Below are 20,591 nucleotides of genomic sequence, written 5' to 3' on the forward strand. Positions count from 1 at the left end.
CACACACACACACACACACATACACACACACACACACACCACACACCCCACACACACACCCCACAAACACACACACACACACACACACACACACACACACACACACACACACACACACACACACACACACACACACACACACACACACACACACAGATGCCATCTTTCCAACGGGATACCAAATCCTGAGGAAAGACAGAGGGAACAGGGGGGGTGGAGGAGTGGCAATGCTGATCAAAAATCGCTGGAATTTTGGTGAGCTGGAGAGAGGAGACAGCGGAGAAGAAAGTGATTACATAGTGGGAACGCTTCACTCTGGAGGTCCCAAGGTGGTAATAGCAGTGATGTATAACCCACCACAGAACAGCACGAGGCCAAGGCAAGAGTACGACTAGAGCAATAGAGCGATGGTTGACACACTGGCTAGAGTGGCCAGAAGAGCTCATGCATGCAGGGCAAAGCTCCTGATCATGGGTGACTTTAACCACAAGGAGATAGATTGGGAGAACTTGGACCCACATGGGGGCCAAGATGCATGGAGGGCTAAGATGATGGAGGTGGTACTGGAAAACTTCATGTACCAACACGTAAGGGACACTACAAGAGAGAGAGGAGAGGATGAACCAGCAAGGCTGGACTTAGTATTCACCTTGAGTAGTGCAGATATCGAGGACATCACATTTGAAAGACCCCTTGGAGCCAGTGACCATGTGGTTTTAAGCTTCGAATACACAGTAGAGCTACAAGTGGAGGGAGAAGCAGGAAGGTCAGGACGAATGAAGCCAAACTACAAGAAAGGGGACTACACAGGAATGAGGAACTTCCTGAACGGGGTTCAGTGGGACAGAGAACTGGCAGGGAAGCCAGTTAATGAGATGATGGAATATGTAGCAACAAAATGCAAGGAGGCTGAGGAGAGGTTTGTACCCAAGGGTAACAGGAATAATGAAAAAGCCAGGATGAGCCCATGGTTTACCCAAAGGTGCAGGGAGGCAAAAACCAAGTGTGCTAGGGAATGGAAGAAATATAGAAGGCAAAGGACCCAGGAGAATAAGGAGAGCAGTCGTAGAGCCAGAAGCGAATATGCACAGATAAGAAGGGAGGCCCAAAGACAATATGAAAATGACATAGCAGCGAAAGCCAAATCTGACCCGAAACTGTTGTACAGCCACATCAGGAGGAAAACAACAGTCAAGGACCAGGTAATCAGGCTAAGGAAGGAAGGAGGAGAGACAACAAGAAATGACCGTGAAGTATGTGAGGAACTCAACAAGAGATTCAAAGAAGTGTTCACAGAGGAGACAGAAGGGGCTCCAGAAAGACGGAGAGGTGGGGCACACCACCATGTGCTGGACACAGTGCACACAACCGAGGAAGAAGTGAAGAGGCTTCTGAGTGAGCTAGATACCTCAAAGGCAATGGGGCCAGATAACATCTCCCCATGGGTATTGAGAGAGGGAGCAGAGGCGCTATTTGTACCCCCTAACAACAATATTCAATACATCTATCGAAACAGGGAGATTGCCTGAGGCATGGAAGACAGCAAATGTAGTCCCAATCTTTAAAAAAGGAGACAGACATGAAGCATTAAACTACAGACCAGTGTCACTGACATGTATAGTATGCAAAATCATGGAGAAGATTATCAGGAGAAGAGTAGTGGAACACCTAGAAAGGAACGATCTCGTCAACAGCAGCCAACATGGTTTCAGGGACGGGAAATTCTGTGTCACAAACCTACTGGAGTTCTATGACATGGTGACAGCAGTAAGACAAGATAGAGAGGGGTGGGTGGATTGCATATTCTTGGACTGCAAGAAGGCGTTTGACACAGTTCCACTCAAGAGATTGGTGCAAAAACTGGAGGACCTAGTAGCGATCAGTGAAGAGGCGGGCCAGGAGCTCGGACTCGACCCCCGCAACCTCAACTAGGTGAGTACAACTAGGTGAGTACACACACACACATACACACACACACACCCCACACACACACCACATACCCCACACACACACCCCACACACACACACACCCCACACACACACACACATACACCCCCTCCCACACACACACACACCACACACACACACCACACACCCCACACACACACACACACACACACACACACACACACACACACACACACACACACACACACACACCACACACACACACACCACACACACACACACACACACACACACACACACACACACACACACACACACCACACACACACACACACACACATCATTGCAGTGATGTATAACTCACCACAGAACTGCAGGAGGCCAAGAGAGGAATATGAAGAGAGCAACGGAACAATTGTGCTCACACTTGCTGAGGTGGCAAGAAGAGCTCACTCGAGCAGAGCAAAGTTGCTGGTTATGGGTGATTTCAACCACAGGGAGATTGGCTGGGAAAACCTGGAGCCACATGAGGGTCCCGAAACATGGAGATCCAAGATGTTGGATGTGGTGCTGGAAAAGCTCATGCACCAACATGTTAAGGACACTACTAGAGTGAGAGGGGAGGACGAACCAGCAAGATGTGACGTTGTGTTCACCCTGGGCGGTTCAGACATTGAGAACATCACATATGAGAGTCCGCTAGGAGGTAGTGACCACGTGGTTCTGTGCTTTGAATACATAGTAGAGTTGCAAGTGGAGAGAGTAACAGGAGATGAATGGGATAGGCCTGACTATAAAAAAGGGGACTACATAGGTTTGAGGAACTTCGTGCAGGAGGTTCCGTGGGACAGAGAACTGGCAGGAAAGCCAGTAAATGAAACGATGGAATATGTAACAGCAAAATGCAAGGAGGAGGTGGAAAGGTTTATTCCCAAGGGCAACAGAAACAATGGGAAGACCAGAACGAGCCCCTTGTTTACCCGACGGTGTAAGGAGGCAAAAGCAAAGTGCAATAGAGAATGGAAAAAGTACAGAAGGCAGAGAACACATGAAAATAAGGAGATCAGTCGCAGAGCCAGGAACGAGTATGCACAGGTAAAAAGGGAGGCCCAGCGACAGTATGAAAATAACATAGCATCGAAAATCAAGACTGACCCGAAACTGTTGTATAGCCATATCAGGAGGAAGACAACAGTCAAAGAGCAGGTGATCAGCCTGAGGACAGAAGGTGGAGAACTCACAAGAAATGATCAGGAGGTATGTGAGGAGCTAAACAGGAGATTTAAGGAAGTTTTTACAGTAGAGACAGGAAGGGCTCTGGGAAGACAGCACAGAAGGGAACCTCAAGAGGGAATGTACCAACAAGTGTTGGATGACATACGAACAACCGAGGAGGAGGTGCAGAAGCTGCTAAGTGACCTTGATATCTCAAAGGCGATGGGACTGGACAACATCTCCCCATGGGTCCTTAGAGAAGGAGCAGAGATGCTGTGTGTGCCCCTAACCACAATCTTCAACACATCCCTTGAAACTGGGCAACTACCTGAGAAATGGAAGACGGCAAATGTAGTCCCCATATTTAAGAAAGGAGACAGAAATGAGGGACTAAACTACAGACCTGTGTCTCTGACATGTATTGTGTACAAAGTCATGGAGAAGATTATCATGAGGAAAGTGGTGGAACACCTGGAACGGAACAAGATTATAAATGAAAACCAGCATGGGTTCATGGAAGCCAAATCCTGTGTCACAAACCTTCTGGAGTTTTATGACAAGGTAACAGAAGTAAGACACGAGAGAGAGGGTTGGGTAGATTGCGTTTTCCTAGACTGCAGGAAGCCCTTTGACACAGTTCCCCACAAGAAATTAGTGCAGAAGCTGGAGGATCAGGCGCATATAACACGGAGGACACTGCAATGGATCAGGGAATACCTGACAGGGAGGCAACACCGAGCACATCACCGGAGGCACACATCAACCAAATAACTGCTGCAGCATATGGGCGCCTGGCAAACCTGAGAATAGCGTTCCGATACCTTAATAAGGAATCGTTCAAGACACTGTACACTGTGTATGTTAGGCCCATACTGGAGTATACAGCACCAGTCTGGAACCCACACCTGGTCAAGCACGTCAAGAAGTTAGAGAAAGTACAAAGGTTTGCAACAAGGCTAGTCCCAGAGCTCATGGGAATGTCGTACGAGGGAAGGTTGAGGGAAATCGGACTGACGACACTGGAGGACAGAAGGGTCAGGGGAGACATGATAACGACATACAAGATACTGTGGGGAATAGACAAGGTGGACAGAGACAGGATGTTTCAGAGAGGGGACACAGAAACAAGGGGTCACAACTGGAAGCTGAAGACTCAGACGAGTCACAGGGACGTTAGGAAGTATTTCTTTAGTCATAGAGTCGTCTGGAAGTGGAATAGCCTAGCAAGTGAAGTAGTGGAGGCAGGAACCATACATAGTTTTAAGAAGAGGTATGACAAAGCTCAGGAAGCAGAGCGAGAGAGGACCCAGTAGCGATCAGTGAAGAGGCGGGGCCAGGAGCTGAGTCTCGACCTCTGCAATCACAATTAGGTGAGTACAATTAGGTGAGTACACCACACATACACACCACACATACCACACACACACTCCACACACACACACTCCACACACGCAGACACGCAGACACACACACACACACACACTTTCTCACACACACAGATACACACATACAACAGGCCTTGTGTCTGATCGACATGTGCCTAGGACAAAATGGTAACTAACAAACACACTATATATATATATATATATATATATATATATATATATATATATATATATATATATATATATATATATATATATATATATATATATATATATATATCTGTGTGTTACTACTGTCACCTTGTCAGAGAACTTCAGTAGGTTTATGACACAGTATTTCCCATCCCTGAATCAATGCTGGTTGTCATTTATAAGCTCATTACTTTCTCAGTGTTCCACCGCTCTCCTCCTGATAATCTTCTACACGACTTTGCATAGTATATATGTCACTGACACTGGTCAGTAGTTTAATGTTGAGTGTCTGTCTCCCTTTTAAAAATTTGAACTTCATTTGTGTGTGTGTGTGTGTGTGTGTGTGTGTGTGTGTGTGTGTGTGTGTGTGTGTGTGTGTGTGTGTGTGTGTGTGTGTGTGTATGTGTGTGTGCTTAATTCGCAAATGGGGAAATTTTTTACAAATATTATCTCTCAATCCACAGCAGGATTCGAACCAACTCTCTCTGCACGAGTTTGTAGTTTTTATCCTCATCACCTTATTCTTTCCTATGTTTACTTTTAATTTTTCTTTTACATATCCTTTCAAACTCGTCTACCAACCTCTGCAACCTCTCTTCAGAATCTCCCAAAAGCACAGTGTCATCAGCAGAAAGCAACTGTGATATCTCTCCTTTGTGTTAGATTCTTTATCTCATAATCCATTATCTCTTGCCAACAGCTGAGCATTCACTTCTCATACAACCCCATCTATAAATATATTGAACAACCATCGTGACGTCACGCATCCCTGACCAATTCCTACTTTTACTGGGAAATCTCTATCTCTCCTATATACTCTAACCTGACCCTCACTATCCTCATTAAAACTCTTAGCTGCTTTCAGTAACCTACCACCTATTCCATACACTTACAGCATCTGCAAGCATTTGCTCCCCTATCAACCTAATCATACGCCTTTTCCAAATCCATTAATACAAGGAAAACGTTCTCACCCTTGCTGTTCACCTACATGCTTCACTGTAAACACTTGGTCTTCAAATTACCTATCCCACCTGAAGCTTCTTTCTTCATCTGCGATTCTGTCATTCATCTTGTCCTTAATTATTTGAATAATAACTATACCATAGACTTTACCAGGTATACTTAATACGCTTATTTCCCTGCAAGTACCTTACCCTTGTCCACACATTTATTAAATAAAAGCTCCTTAATATTTCTGTCATGATTCCATCAATCAGCCTTTCATTTTACCCAGAGCCTCATGCACCTTCCTCACGCTCACATCTGTCTCTTCCTCACTCCTATAAGATGTTAGACCTCCCTGGCCAGTGCATGAATTCACAGTTTCCTTATCTTCATCAACATTTAAGAGTTCGTCAAAATATTCCTTCCATCTTCCTGATACCTCCAACTCCCTATCTAATATCTCTCCTCTTCTGTTTTTAATTGTCAAATGTATTAATTTTCTGGGGTTTCTCAGGTTACTGACCTCACTCCAAAAAATTTTCTTTAGTCTCAGCAAAATTTGTTGAAAGCTCCTCACCCACTCTCTCATTTGCTCTCGTTGTACATTCCCTTAACGTCTCTTTTTCTGTCTATGTACTCCTCCCTCCTTCATTTGTGCTCTGTAAAAACCTCTCATATGCAAACTTTTTTCTATTACTACTCTCTTTACCTCATCATTCGCTCCTCTTCCCTTCCACACTACTATATCCACAAACATCTGCTGAACACTCCAACACTGCATTCTTAAATCTTTCCCATAAAATCTTCAGCCTCATTACCTAAACTCTCACAAGTCCATCTTTCTGCCAATAGTTGCATATATCTTTTCCTAACTACCTCCTGGAAATATAAACACATGGAAATATAAACACATATGCAGTGTAATGTGATCCTTTATTGACTACGTTTCGCCCACACAGTGGGCTTTTTCAAGTCACAGACTACCTCCTTCTTGAATTTATAAAGTTTCGTCTCTTTCTTACTCACTGTACCTACAACTGAACATGATCTGATATTTTACGTAAACTAATATTTACTTCAGAGAACTAAGAAAACTAAAACGAGTTAAAAAAAATAATTATTAGGTATCTGTATTCTTTTTCAGATATTTTCTTGTATTTACCTGGTACCTATGATAAACGTCGAGTGAAGTTTTATCTGATTTATATTTAAAACTATTTGTTGCTTTCGTACGTAACAAAGATGTCTGTTTCTTTACCAGCAACCTTATCGCCGGAATCTGTGATTGAGGTGGTAGAGAGCAGTGGAGCACCTCTCTACCTCGACCCTCATGTCTTGGCACCAGTTGTGTCTGGCATAGCGTGTACCCTCGCGCTACTACTATGTGTGGGTCTCCTAGTCTCCAGAGGGTAAGTAATCTTGTATGGCATGGCATGTACTCTCGCTCTGCTTCTGTGTGTTGTCTTCCTATTCGCCAGAATATAAACTACTGCACTGTTCGTGTCCACTAAAGCATCAACATTCGCTCTTTTCCTGTGTTCGCTTCCTGGTCTCCAAAGGTATAAATTATTGGCAGTGGTGGTGTCTGACTTAGCGTTTCTTCTCGTTTTACACCTGTGTTTTAGCCTCCTCGTGTAAAGAGTGTTTGTTCCATTCGATAGTAAAGAAAGAAATTTTTATACTTCCTCTTTTTCACAACGTAATATTTTTTTTACACAATTGAGAACACTTTAGCACAAATTGTGGGACCCATAACCACGGAGAAACAGAAGAAAAGGCTTTGTGTATACTCATTACCATTCCCTATATCAGGCGAGAATTTTTTACTCAGAAAATAGAAGAAAAAATTACAGCTGCTTTTTCTAGTTCATAGTGTTTCTCTCGAAGCCGATTATTTGTGTTCACAGTTCTCTATATTGGCAGATCAATACAAACAAAATATATCTGAATGACAGCGAAAACTTATCCTACTGTAATAATAACCTATTTACACTAGTGGATTTTTCCATTGGTGACTGCCTCCTGCTACTGCAACTCACCTGTCTATAGCATAAAAGCCGCTTCGTGCATATGCTTATTACGTCACACTCCTCCTCTTCTACCGTTCTTCTCTGTGCTGGTCTGAAGAATCTGGTGAAATGTTTCCACAGTAAACATTCCGAAATGTTGCACAAGCGTCTCATTCTTTAACTTAACAATTTTTAAATCATCTGCATCAACCAACAAAAATGTTTACACCTTTAACTACCAGTGGTTTGCTATCTATGTAGTTAGGTAAGACACATATGCAACAGTTAGGTATCTTTATTTTGAAACGTTTCGCCTACACAGTAGGCTTCTTCAGTCGAGTACAGAAAAGTTGATAGAAGCAGAAGATACTTGAAGACGATGTAATCAGTCCATCACACTTAAAGTTTTGAGGTGGTCAGTCCCTCAGTCTGGAGAAGAGCATTGTTCCGTTGTCTGAAACAATATGAAGTTGAAGTGACAGAATCGGGCCTTATATAGTGCCAGGAGGTGAGACGTAGGTTGATTTGGGAGGGCAGGTCCTTCTCAAACCCAGCCGTTCTCACTAGTAGAGGTTGTCGAAGTAGATGGTCTGTACCAAGATACCCTTGTGTTGCAGTGTCTGACAGAATGAACATTAAAATGGTATAAAATACCGACAGATTGTTAGGTAAGACACATATGCAACAGTTAGGTATCTTTATTTTGAAACGTTTCGCCTACACAGTAGGCTTCTTCAGTCGAGTACAGAAAAGTTGATAGAAGCAGAAGATACTTGAAGACGATGTAATCAGTCCATCACCCTTAAAGTTTTGAGGTGGTCAGTCCCTCAGTCTGGAGAAGAGCATTGTTCCGTTGTCTGAAACAATATGAAGTTGAAGTGACAGAATCGGGCCTTATATAGTGCCAGGAGGTGAGACGTAGGTTGATTTGGGAGGGCAGGTCCTTCTCAAACCCAGCCGTTCTCACTAGTAGAGGTTGTCGAAGTAGATGGTCTGTACCAAGATACCCTTGTGTTGCAGTGTCTGACAGAATGAACATTAAAATGGTATAAAATACAACGGAACAATGCTCTTCTCCAGACTGAGGGACTGACCACCTCAAAACTTTAAGGGTGATGGACTGATTACATCGTCTTCAAGTATCTTCTGCTTCTATCAACTTTTCTGTACTCGACTGAAGAAGCCTACTGTGTAGGCGAAACGTTTCAAAATAAAGATACCTAACTGTTGCATATGTGTCTTACCTAACAATCTGTCGGTATTTTATACCATTTTAATGTTCATTCTGTCAGACACTTCAACACAAGGGTATCTTGGTACAGACCATCTACTTCGACAACCTCTACTAGTGAGAACGGCTGGGTTTGAGAAGGACCTGCCCTCCCAAATCAACCTACGTCTCACCTCCTGGCACTATATAAGGCCCGATTCTGTCACTTCAACTTCATATTGTTTCAGACAACGGAACAATGCTCTTCTCCAGACTGAGGGACTGACCACCTCAAAACTTTAAGGGTGATGGACTGATTACATCGTCTTCAAGTATCTTCTGCTTCTATCAACTTTTCTGTACTCGACTGAAGAAGCCTACTGTGTAGGCGAAACGTTTCAAAATAAAGATACCTAACTGTTGCATATGTGTCTTACCTAACAATCTGTCGGTATTTTATACCATTTTAATGTTCATTCTGTCAGACACTTCAACACAAGGGTATCTTGGTACAGACCATCTACTTCGACAACCTCTACTAGTGAGAACGGCTGGGTTTGAGAAGGACCTGCCCTCCCAAATCAACCTACGTCTCACCTCCTGGCACTATATAAGGCCCGATTCTGTCACTTCAACTTCATATTGTTTCAGACAACGGAACAATGTTCTTCTCCAGACTGAGGGACTGACCACCTCAAAACTTTAAGGGTGATGGACTGATTACATCGTCTTCAAGTATCTTCTGCTTCTATCAACTTTTCTGTACTCGACTGAAGAAGCCTACTGTGTAGGCGAAACGTTTCAAAATAAAGATACCTAACTGTTGCATATGTGTCTTACCTAACAATCTGTCGGTATTTTATACCATTTTAATGTTCTATCTATGTAGTGTCAGCTGATGACCCACTGTGTAGTGTCAGCTGATGACTGACTGTGTAGTATCAGCTCATGACCCACTGTGTAGTATCAGCTCATGACCCACTGTGTAGTATCAGCTCATGACCCACTGTGTAGTATCAGCTCATGACCCACTGTGTAGTGTCAGCTCATGACCCACTGTGTAGTATCAGCTCATGACCCACTGTAGTGTCAGCTGATGACGTACCCTCAAAGTGGGTCACTCTTCCAACTATATTTCTTACTTTTCACCACTGTTATCTTCATATATCATCAAATATAATTTCTTTGCTCTAAATTCTTATAGCATCAATGACACACCCCTTAACCATAATCCATGAGTTCCACAAAATTACCATAAATGTCCCCAAAGTATCATCAGTTTCTTCACCAAAACCAGTAACATTGACCTTCTTTAAATAACGTCATTGACGTCTCCCTTAATATGTATTAATGACTCAACCTTTAAATATCATCACTGACCCCAACGCAATCAGCATCAATAACACAGCCCTTAAAAAAAGGGGTCTATTGACGCTCACTGAGTGCATATTTAATGCTGGTTAATGGTGCATTGATGCTGGTTAATGGTGCATTGATGCTGGTTAAGGGAGATATTGATACTTTTTTAGAGTGGTGCATTGTTGATAGTTAATAAAATAGTTGATGCTAATTAAGGAATTCAATGGTAATAAAATGGGGGTTATTGATGATAGTTACGAGTGGTACATTGATAATGATTCAGAAAGTCAATGTTCAAAGTAAAAGGGATTCATTGATGCTGGTTGAGTGAGTCACTGGTGGTAGTTAAGGAGAGCATTTATGTATACTGGATGGTATCATTCTTGCTCGTTATGAAGGACCATTATTACTGGTCAAATTAGAGTGGACTCACTGCAATGTTTATACAAATTGAACAAAAAAGGCACAATACCGTAAATGTTAGAAACACAGATAACCCGTACATAGAAGAGAGAAGCTTACGACGACGCTTCAGACCGTCTTTGACCATTTACAAAGTCACATTGACTTTGTAAATAGTCGAAGACGGACCGACACGTCGTCGTAAGCTTCTCTCTTCTAGGTGCAGGTTACATGTGTTATGCTCACACAGTATTGTTGTCACTTCAGTAATCACAATACCAAGTTTGAACCCTGCTGTAAATGTTGTATTAATGTTTAGTGTTATAACTGTAGTTCTCAGTGTTCAGGATAAAGTGCTGACGCTACAATTAAGTGCTCACATAAGTTTGTAGAAATAATTTGAAGATGAGACATCTGTACAACATTTGGGTATCTTTATTCTGGAAACGTTTGGCCAGCCAGTGGCTTCTTCAGTCCAGTACAGAGAAGGGTGGAAGCTGAGAAGTTTGAGGTAATCAGTCTCTCAGTCTGGAGTCGATGTGTTCAACTCCAGATTGAGGGACTAATTAACTTGAACTCCTCGTCTTCCACTGAATAAAGAATAAATAAAACCTTTATTCTTTATTTTATTTTAATAAATTAAGAGTTACGAATGCTGGGTAAGAACGGGATATTGATGATGGATTAAGAGGTGTAATCAATGCTGGTTGATGATGCTTTGGTGATGGCTGACCTGTTACGAACACTAGCGAGAACAATGCTGATTGCTTATATTACAACCCAGGATTCCAAATGGCCTGTTATCCCGGGTGTAATGGGAGCAAAATAAACACAGCAGAAAAGTTTAGACTTATATTATCCTTCACCAATTTATAACAGCAATATGTACACTATGTACAGTGATAAGTATAGTGAACTCCACGGTAAGCAAGGCAGAAATAGAAGCCACAAGATAGCAGACCGTGCTTCAACCAGCTCTAGAATGGGAATGACAAGGGCAGACAGGAGAGCGGTACCCACATAACCTCTGCGATTGCCAAAACCATCTTCTTATTGGCTAGAACCTGGTCACTAGTTGAACGACGGGGCCCCATCATCAACTCTTAGCAACCTGGTTCGCTGGTTGGGGGAGATAGCCTGTAAATGAGGGTGTGTACATGCGCCGAATAAAGGTTACGTACTCTTTGCATGCCACAGCTTACGACATTAATACCCTTAAACTGTCCAAACACAGATCTACGGTCACATGCGTAGCGCTCCAAAAGTAGATCTACGTTTTTTTACATTTTTCAATTTTAATTAATTATTAACACACTGGCAAATTCCCACCAAGGCAGAGTGGCCAGAAAAAGAAAAACTTTCACCATCATTCACTCCATCACTGTTTTGCCAGAGGAGTGTTTTACACAACAGTTTTTAAACTGCAACATTAACACCCCTCCTTCAGAGTGCAGGCACTGTACTTCCATCTCCAGGACTCAAGTCCGGCCTGCCGGTTTCCCTGAATCCCTTCATAAATGTTACTTTGCTCACACTCCAACAGCACGTCAAGTATTAAAAACCATTTGTCTTCATTCACTCATATCAAACACGCTCACGCATGCCCGCTGGAAGTAGAAGCCCCTCGCACACAAAACCTCCTCCCTCCAACCTTTCCTAGGCCGACCCCTACCCCGCCTTCCTTCCGCTACAGACTGATACACTCTTGAAGTCATTCTGTTTCGCTCCATTCTCTCTACATGTCCGAACCACCTCAACCCTTTCTCAGCCCTCTGGACAACAATTTTTGCAATCCCGCACCTCCTCCTAACTTCCAAACTACGAATTCTCTGTATTAAATTCACACTACACATTGCCCTCAGACATGACATATCCACTGCCTCCAGCCTTCTCGCTGCAACATTCATCACCCACGCTTCACACCCATATAAGAGCGTGGGTAAAACTATGCTCTCATACATTCCCCTCTTTGCCTCCAAGGACAAAGTTCTTTGTCTCCACAGACTCCTAAGTGCACCACTCACTCTTTTCCCCTCATCAATTCTATGATTCACTTCATCTTTCATAGATCCATCCGCTGACACGTCCACTCCCAAATATCTGAATACATTCACCTCCTCCATACTCTCTCCCTCCAATCTGATATCCAATCTTTCATCACCTAATCTTTTTATCCTCATAACCTTACTCTTTCCTGTATTCACTCTTAATTTTCTTCTTTTACACACCCTACCAAATTCATCCACCAACCTCTGCAACTTCTCTTCAGAATCTCCCAAGAGCACAGTGTCATCAGCAAAGAGCAACTGTGACAACTCCCACTTTATGTGTGATTCTTTATCTTTTAACTCCACGCCTCTTGCCAAGACCCTCGCATTTACTTGTCTTACAACCCCATCTATAAATATATTAAACAACCACGGTAACATACTTTCAAATGTTGAAAAAACGTAGATCTACGTTTCGACAGTTTAAGGGTTAATGTTAAAAGTAAATTTTTTTTTTTTTTAATATTTTATACCGAGCATTATTCTGAAAACTTTATTTTGAATTTTGTAGAAAGAAGACTATTATGAGCACTGTATTCTCATTAGCAACTCTTTTGTGAGAACACTGAACACTGCAGAGTGAACGTTATTGTACGAGAAGTGAACACATTAGTGTGATCACTGTTTTGTTAACAGAATTACAATGTGAGCACTAATATAAGCATTGTGGCGTTTGAACACTTCTTCATGAACAAGTACACTGAAAAGTATAAGTTGAACATTGAGCTGTTAACATTACATTAAGTACTCACAGTACTACAGCGATAGCATCGACGGTTTTTGGAATCGCTGTTTTGCGAACTCTCAGCATTATTATTATTATTATAATCAAGGGAAGCGCTAAACCCATAGGATTATACAGCGCCTGGGGGGGGGATGTGGAAGGCATTCAGGCTTAATTCGGGAAACTGGAGCGCAGATCCAATTCCCTAAATCAAGAGCCCCTCACCAACATCAAGGAACCTTCCCTGAGGGGAACTCTTAGCATTGTAACTCAGATTCAAAAACACTGACAATTGTTGACTGCAGTGTATGTCTGCTGCTGTGAGTGATCTGTATTCTGAGCACTGTAATGTGAACACCAACAGTGTTAGTGTTCACAAACACTCATGTGTGAATATTTTACACTGTAGAATGTATCTTACGCAAGTATGCTGGCGCCTGGGGATATAAAATATTAAAACTTACACCAAATTATGGCCACACTTGTAACTTCACATAAAGTGCTTAACTAACGATCAGTACTCTTGTTACACAGTAAGGACACAAACTCACGTATATGAAACTAAACTATATTAATCAGTAACAGCATTCATATATACAGAACAAACCCTGCCTTCACTATATTTCACAAAAAAAAATCACTAGTACACTGCTACTAGTTATCTAAGGCTAGGCTATATAAATGACTCCACTCTTCAGCAGGCGTTCCCCACATAAATACCAGGGCCATACCAGTTTCCATAAGAGAAACAAAATCACCGAGAAACATCCTATGGCTTAAACATAACTCAAACACCACAACTTACATAACTCAGCCTAAGTCCGTATGAGTCGTTCAGCAACTACTGCCCTCTCATCGCTGCCTCCAAGACTCTCCCAGTCAGTCACTTGTACATCCAACTAGACACGTCTAAAACACGTCCGTTTGCTCTTCAATACAGGGCGGTTTTTTTCGCTTACAATAAACTATTTTTATATTTTACAACGATACTTGTTCTATATTAGCTGTATCCTGCATGAGATTCGCTGCCTGACCACGGTGGAGTGCGGTTGTGTCTCGGCACCCCTCTGCTGTCTTCAGGCGAGCTACCTTAGTTCAGCAACAACCATTGAGTAGTGAGGACGTGCGCTGCTCATTGGGATATCAACATGGCGGAACATACAGTACGGAGAGTGAATACTATCTGCATAGAGCTGGTTCGTGGTACGTTAAGTGGAGATACGATGAACGTCCTTCTCCCTAACATCATCAGGGATACATATGGTATTCCCAACGAGGAATTGTATGGCGTCGCCCTTAATGGTTTAACAAGAATCTTTGTGAAATTTCTACGAGTCGATTTCTACACAAGAATTGTCGAGCATTACCAGGAACAACGCATGAGTGTGAATTCAACGATGGATGTTGTGTTACATGACGTCTCTAAGTACTTCACATGGGTGAAGGTACGGAATGTACCCTTCGAGGCTACGGCTTATGGCCTGCAGGAGTTTTTTCGAAGTTATGGGACAGTGCATTCTGCAACAATGGGGGTGTGGAGGGATGGTCCATATGAAGGAATGCCGGAAGGTTCTTACACCCTTAAAATGACTTTACCAAGGCCTATACCATCCTATGTTACGATGATCGGTTGTAGAACACAGGTTTATGTGTACTATGCTGGGCAACGGAAAACATGTCGTCTATGTAGCTCTTATGAGCACATGGCAGCCCAGTATCCTAGGAGGCGGGCTTCTCGAATTCTCGACACTCCAATTGTGATTCAACAGTCGTGTAATTTGGTGCCTGGCTCTGATGCCTCGGGAGGCCGGAGGAATGACCTCTGGAGCGAAGAGGTCGACCGGGAGGTGGCGGCGGCGGAGACATGTGTCACTCTCCCAGGGGCGTCGGGGGAGTTGAAGGTGACATCTGAGGAGACTTTCGTCCAGGAAGCTTCAACCCAGGATGGGTTATTGGCAGATGTGATCAAGGATTTTTTGGATGAGGAGGAACCCTGTGCAAAAGGTGTCCTCAGTTCATGTGAAGCTGGAACTTTGGAGGGACAACAAATTGTTGAGGAAGACTTGAGTAAGATTGGGCGAGAGCATGTGGTGGCCGTGGAGGTACACCAGGAGGATTTGTCTGAGGGTGATATGTGTGTAAGTGTGAGTTCTAGGAAACGAACTGCGGCATCAGAGATAGATGAGGTCATTACCCCGGGGCAGAGGCCGGGGAAGAAGTCATGGGCAGCGGTTGTGGAGCCGAGGACACATAGTGGTAGAGGTGTGCCTGAGTTGCAAATTGGGAAAGGGAGGGGGGAGGTGACTGCACAGGAAAACTCGAGTGGCAAAGGAACACGTAATATGAAAAGTGCAGTGGGTAAATCCCAGAGGCATAGGGGAAAGCCGCTCCTTCTGTAATTTTCAGATGTGTCACGCTTAATGTTAATGGACTTAAGACTGAGGTCAAGAAAGTTTGGTTGGAGTGGTTTTTAAGGAGGTTTGATGTTGACATATGCTTTTTGCAAGAGCATAATCATAGGGCTGGTAGTGTGTTGAGGGTGAAAGGATATCGGATGTATGTAACCAGTGGTTTGCAATTGAAAGGTGGGGTAGCAGTTGCGGTAAAGGAGACCAGCCCCTTGCGTGTCATTGGTTGGGAAGAGGGGGGGGGGGAGGATCGTGAGGGTGGATGGCGTCTGGGGTGAGAGTCGAGTTAGTTTCGTGGGAGTTTACATGCCAGCAACTAGTAATATCAGGGTAAAAGTAGATTTTGTCAGAGAGGTATTGCTGTATCACTTGAGAGGTTTGCCTGCTATAACAGTAATAGGAGGTGATTGGAATTGTGTGATTAGGAGTGGTGATGTCGAACCGAGAGGGGCGGGTTGTGTGCTGAGTGTGCTGAGGGATGTATTGCGAGATATTGGGGTTGTTGATGTGGTGGGGAGGGGGGGTTACCTAGTGGAGCATACGTTCGTCCGTAGGGGATATGAAGCGCGATTAGACAGAATTTATATTAAGCAGGGTATAGATGTTGTGAGGGTGCAAACCTTCGATGTGGGGTTTTCTGATCACAGGGCGGTAATAGCAGATTTGATGTGGGATGGAGTGGTGCGTATTTATTCTGGGTACTGGAAATTAAATGTAAGGCTTCTTAAGGAGGAGGGGGAGGGGCCTTTTTTCAGTGATTGGTGGTTGCCTTTTTGGGAGGCTAGGAACAGGGAGATAGATCTGTTAGATTGGTGGGAAATGCAGGCAAAACCTGGAATAGCGAATTTTTTTAAGGCTAGGGGACGAGAGGAGGCGAGGTGGCGTTTTGGGTTGCAAAATTATCTGGAGGGACAGTTGCAAGATTGTTATGTTGGGGGAGGTGGTAGGAGGGATGATATGGACAGACTGTGGAGTAGAATAGCTGAATTACACAATGATAGGTTTGATGCAATTAGGGTTAGGGCGGGGTTAGAGGATGTTTTGTGGGGTGATAAGCCGTCTGGGTATGTTTTACGTAAATTTCGGGACCGACAGAGTGTAACCACCATTCTACAATTGGAGACAAGCCCTGGGGTGGGAGGGTATCCAGTGGGTCGAGTCCTATCCAATACGGAAAGTATGAGTCTCTATGCTGATAGTTGGTTTAGAGAGAAATGGAGTTGGAGGGAGGGGGGTTCCTGGGAGGGTATTTTTGAAGGGGGGTTCCATAGCGTTTTAAGTGAGCAGGATAGAGTGGGGTTGGAGGTTGGTATAAGTGAGGTTGAGGTGGAAGAGGCAGTTTTCGGGATGAGTACCGGGAAAACACCAGGGATAGACGGTATACCAAATGATTTTTATAGAGCACATTGGGGGTGTATTAGGCAGTGTTTTGTTAGGCTATTGGACCATATGTTAACTAGTGGGAAGTTGGGCATATCGCAAAGTACGGGTGTCATAGTTTTGGTGCCAAAGAAGGGGGGGGTTAGAGAGTTGAGTGCTTACCGTGCAATATCTTTGATGTGCGCTGATTACAAGGTTTTTGCGAAAATTTTGGGTAATAGACTGAAGAAGGTCATGGGGTCGGTGATACATGGGGGACAGTTTGGTATCCCGGGGAGGATTATGCGGGTAGGTCATGGTCGTATTCGGGATTTCCTTGAGGGTAGTAACAAGGGAGGTATTCTAGGTCTGGATTGGGAGAAAGCTTATGATTATGTGGATAGGGAATTTTTGATTGAGAGTATGGTGAGAATGGGTTTTGGAGGGAGGGTGGTTGGATGGGTGAGGACTTTGTATGAGAATGCATCAATGAGAGTACAGGTAAATGGGAGGTTGGGTAGTTCAGTAAGCATGGGAAGGGGTTTAAGGCAGGGGTGTCCACTCTCCCAAATACTCTTTGCATGTATGCAGAATCCTTTCTATGTTCTGGTTGATGGTGGGATGGGAAGGTTGGGGGAGAGTGGAGGATATTGTGGGAATATTGTTGGTTATGTAGATGATACAACTGTTTTACTTAATGAGATTGAAGATTTAAGAAAAGTGGGAAGGGTAATTGAGATTTTTGGGAATGCTACTGGGATGAGAGTTAATAAGCAGAAATCACGGTTGTTGGAGGTAGGCGCTTGGGTAGGAGGGACCTTGGGGGAGGAGTTTGGTTGGATAACTGTAGATAGGCTAAAGATTTGTGGGATTTTGTTTTTGGCAGATGCACAGGAGAGCAGGAGGGTTAATTCAGAAATGGTAATGGACAGAGCTTTGAGTAGGCTCAGGAGTCTAAGGGCCGGGGATGTAACCTTGCATCAAAGGGTTGTGGTGGTAAATACGCTGATTTATAGTAAGGTGTGGGGAGTGGCGGAAATTTACCCATTACAAAGTCAGGATATTATGGAAATGCAAAGAAGGGTCTTAAGGTATGTGTGGGGCTATGGGAGGGCGTAGTTGGGCAAAGATGTAGTAATGACTGCGGTAAGGCAGGGAGGACTGGGATTGATTGCATTAGGGTCTAGGGTGAAGGCGCTATATGTGAAGCAGAGGTATATTCGGGCAGCGGGGGAAAGGGGTCTTCGGGTGGGGGAGGTGATGGGGGATATCCGCAAACGGTGGGGTGGCAGGGACTTAGTGGAGTGTGAAGACATGTTGCGGTTTATGTTAAAGGTATGCAATGTTAAAAAACTCAAGGTAAAACGGTTAGTGGGTGTGGGCCGTCGTCAGGAATTAATGCAAGGGATGGCAGTGTATCCCACATATGATTGGAGAGTGATATGGGTGGAATTTAGTAAATTAAGAATACCGGCAAGAGCGAGGGAATTAGTATATAGATTTCTTATGGGGACGTTAGCATCGAAAGAGGTGCTAAGACGAATGGGTTTTGTGAGAGAGGCGTCATGCGCTTTTTGTGGGGAAGTTGAAACGGCTTTTCATGTAGTATATTTTTGTTCTGCATTGGAGGTGGTAAGATTGTGGTTGAAGAGGGTTTTCTTTTTATTGGGGGGGGGAAAGATATCACCCCTTAGGGCTTTAATGTTAGATATGGGAGGGGTACCCAAAGAGGTGGGAAGGGCTATCAGATATGTAATAGTTGATTACTTGTATGTTTCTTGGGGGATGAGGGAGGTGGAGGGGAACATTAGGATAAAAGCGTTGGCGGCGAGTTTTTATAGGACAGCATGTAGGAACAAACAATTATATGGGGGAAGGTGGGTAATTAGTTTTCCGGAGGGATATCGTGGACTTACTGTTGAACGTTTACTCCGTTTGAGTATGGGGTGAGAGGCAAGGGGTTGGTCTCTTCAGTGGTGCGCCCTCTTGGTTGTGATTGGAAGCCTGGTGAGGTATGGTTGATTGGTTTGCACGGTGGTTGATGTGGGTAAAGTTTATTGTAGGGAGCCGTTGGGGGCTCCGGGGTATGTAGACCTTATGAATTTTTGTAAAATCATAGAGTCAAAAGTTGTATGTGATTTTCGGTTTTTTCCCTTATTGTTATAAGAATCATTATATAGGAGGTTTATATTTATATGTATAATGTGAGGTTATGTCTTATATATTTTTAATCTGAAGATAGATTCAGCCTTGTCATACACCTCTTTTTTTTTATTGTATTGAATATGTACATTATGCACTATGTACGAAAATATAAGTATTTGATGGGGTTTATATATACCCTTATTTTGTATGGAAGGTCCTATTATATATTGAGTGTTAATCAGTAACATTAACTTTGTGTATGTGTAGGGTGTTTGGGGGAACCAATGTCTTTGGTATAGTTCTATCATAGATTGTAATATTTAGTTTATTTGCAGACAAGTCATTTAGCGATTTATTTCTATGTATGATTTAGTTTGTTCTTATGAATAAGTGCACATACACGTATGTGTATATGCATGTGCATATGTATACATATATGATTGCAGGACTCGTTCCTACATGTCTTATAATGACCCTGACTGTTTTTGTTTGGAAGTCTGCTGGTTGGGTTATTTTAGTAGAAATTGTTTTCAATGACCATTCATTAGGGAAATTAATGTATGTTATTTAGAATGGGGACTGTACATACGGGGGGGGGGGGGGTAGAAGTGTCAGCTGTGTCGGCACTGACAATAATGAGTATTGTAAAGGAGGGTTTGAAGATTATGTGGATTAATAATATATAAATAACAAAGTGGAAAAAATAATGCAGATTGTAGGTTTGGGTTTTCCTTGGTTATAATAATAATGATGAATATTGTTATGTTATCTTGTGTAATCTTACTTAACATAGTTACATTGGATGTAATGTATATGGGATGAGGGACAGTTGTGACAACACAACGTTAATCGTCTGTGTTCATTTAGACAATGAGATTTATAATTTTGAGTAAGAACTGATACTGTGTTCTTTTATCTATTTAATGTATTGTGTTGTTTTAAATAAAAATATAAAAAAAAAAAAGTAAACACTGGAGTGTGAACTGTGAACACTAACAATGAACATTAAAGTGGAAATAGCATTGAAAATATTTTTCTTTTTGAAATGAACATTGTAATGAGAAAGTTGTAACATTTGACAGTGATTATGTAGTGGTGCTTGTGATCATGTAGTGGTGCTTGTGATCATGTAGTGGTGCTTGTGATTATGTAGTGGTGCTTGTGATTATGTAGTGGTGCTTGTGATCATGTAGTGGTGCTTGTGATTATGTAGTGGTGCTTGTGATTATGTAGTGGTGCTTGTGATCATGTAGTGGTGCTTGTGATTATGTAGTGGTGC

The 20,591-nt window shown here is 43.0% G+C and overlaps 1 protein-coding gene across 1 annotated transcript in view; it reads left to right on the plus strand.

Moving 5' to 3' along the window:
* Nucleotides 1-6,890: 6,890 nt before the first annotated feature.
* LOC138851859 (uncharacterized) overlaps nt 6,891-20,591 on the plus strand; it is a gene marked incomplete at its 3' end in the record, with an annotated part of 47,409 nt that continues 33,708 nt past the window's right edge. The window contains exon 1 of the mRNA XM_070081357.1: nt 6,891-7,057. Coding sequence (XP_069937458.1) covers nt 6,891-7,057 — 167 coding nt within the window. The remainder of the gene's footprint in view (nt 7,058-20,591) is intronic.

This window comes from Cherax quadricarinatus, unplaced genomic scaffold, assembly GCF_038502225.1.
Source record: "Cherax quadricarinatus isolate ZL_2023a unplaced genomic scaffold, ASM3850222v1 Contig2457, whole genome shotgun sequence".
NCBI classification, from domain to species: domain Eukaryota; kingdom Metazoa; phylum Arthropoda; class Malacostraca; order Decapoda; family Parastacidae; genus Cherax; species Cherax quadricarinatus.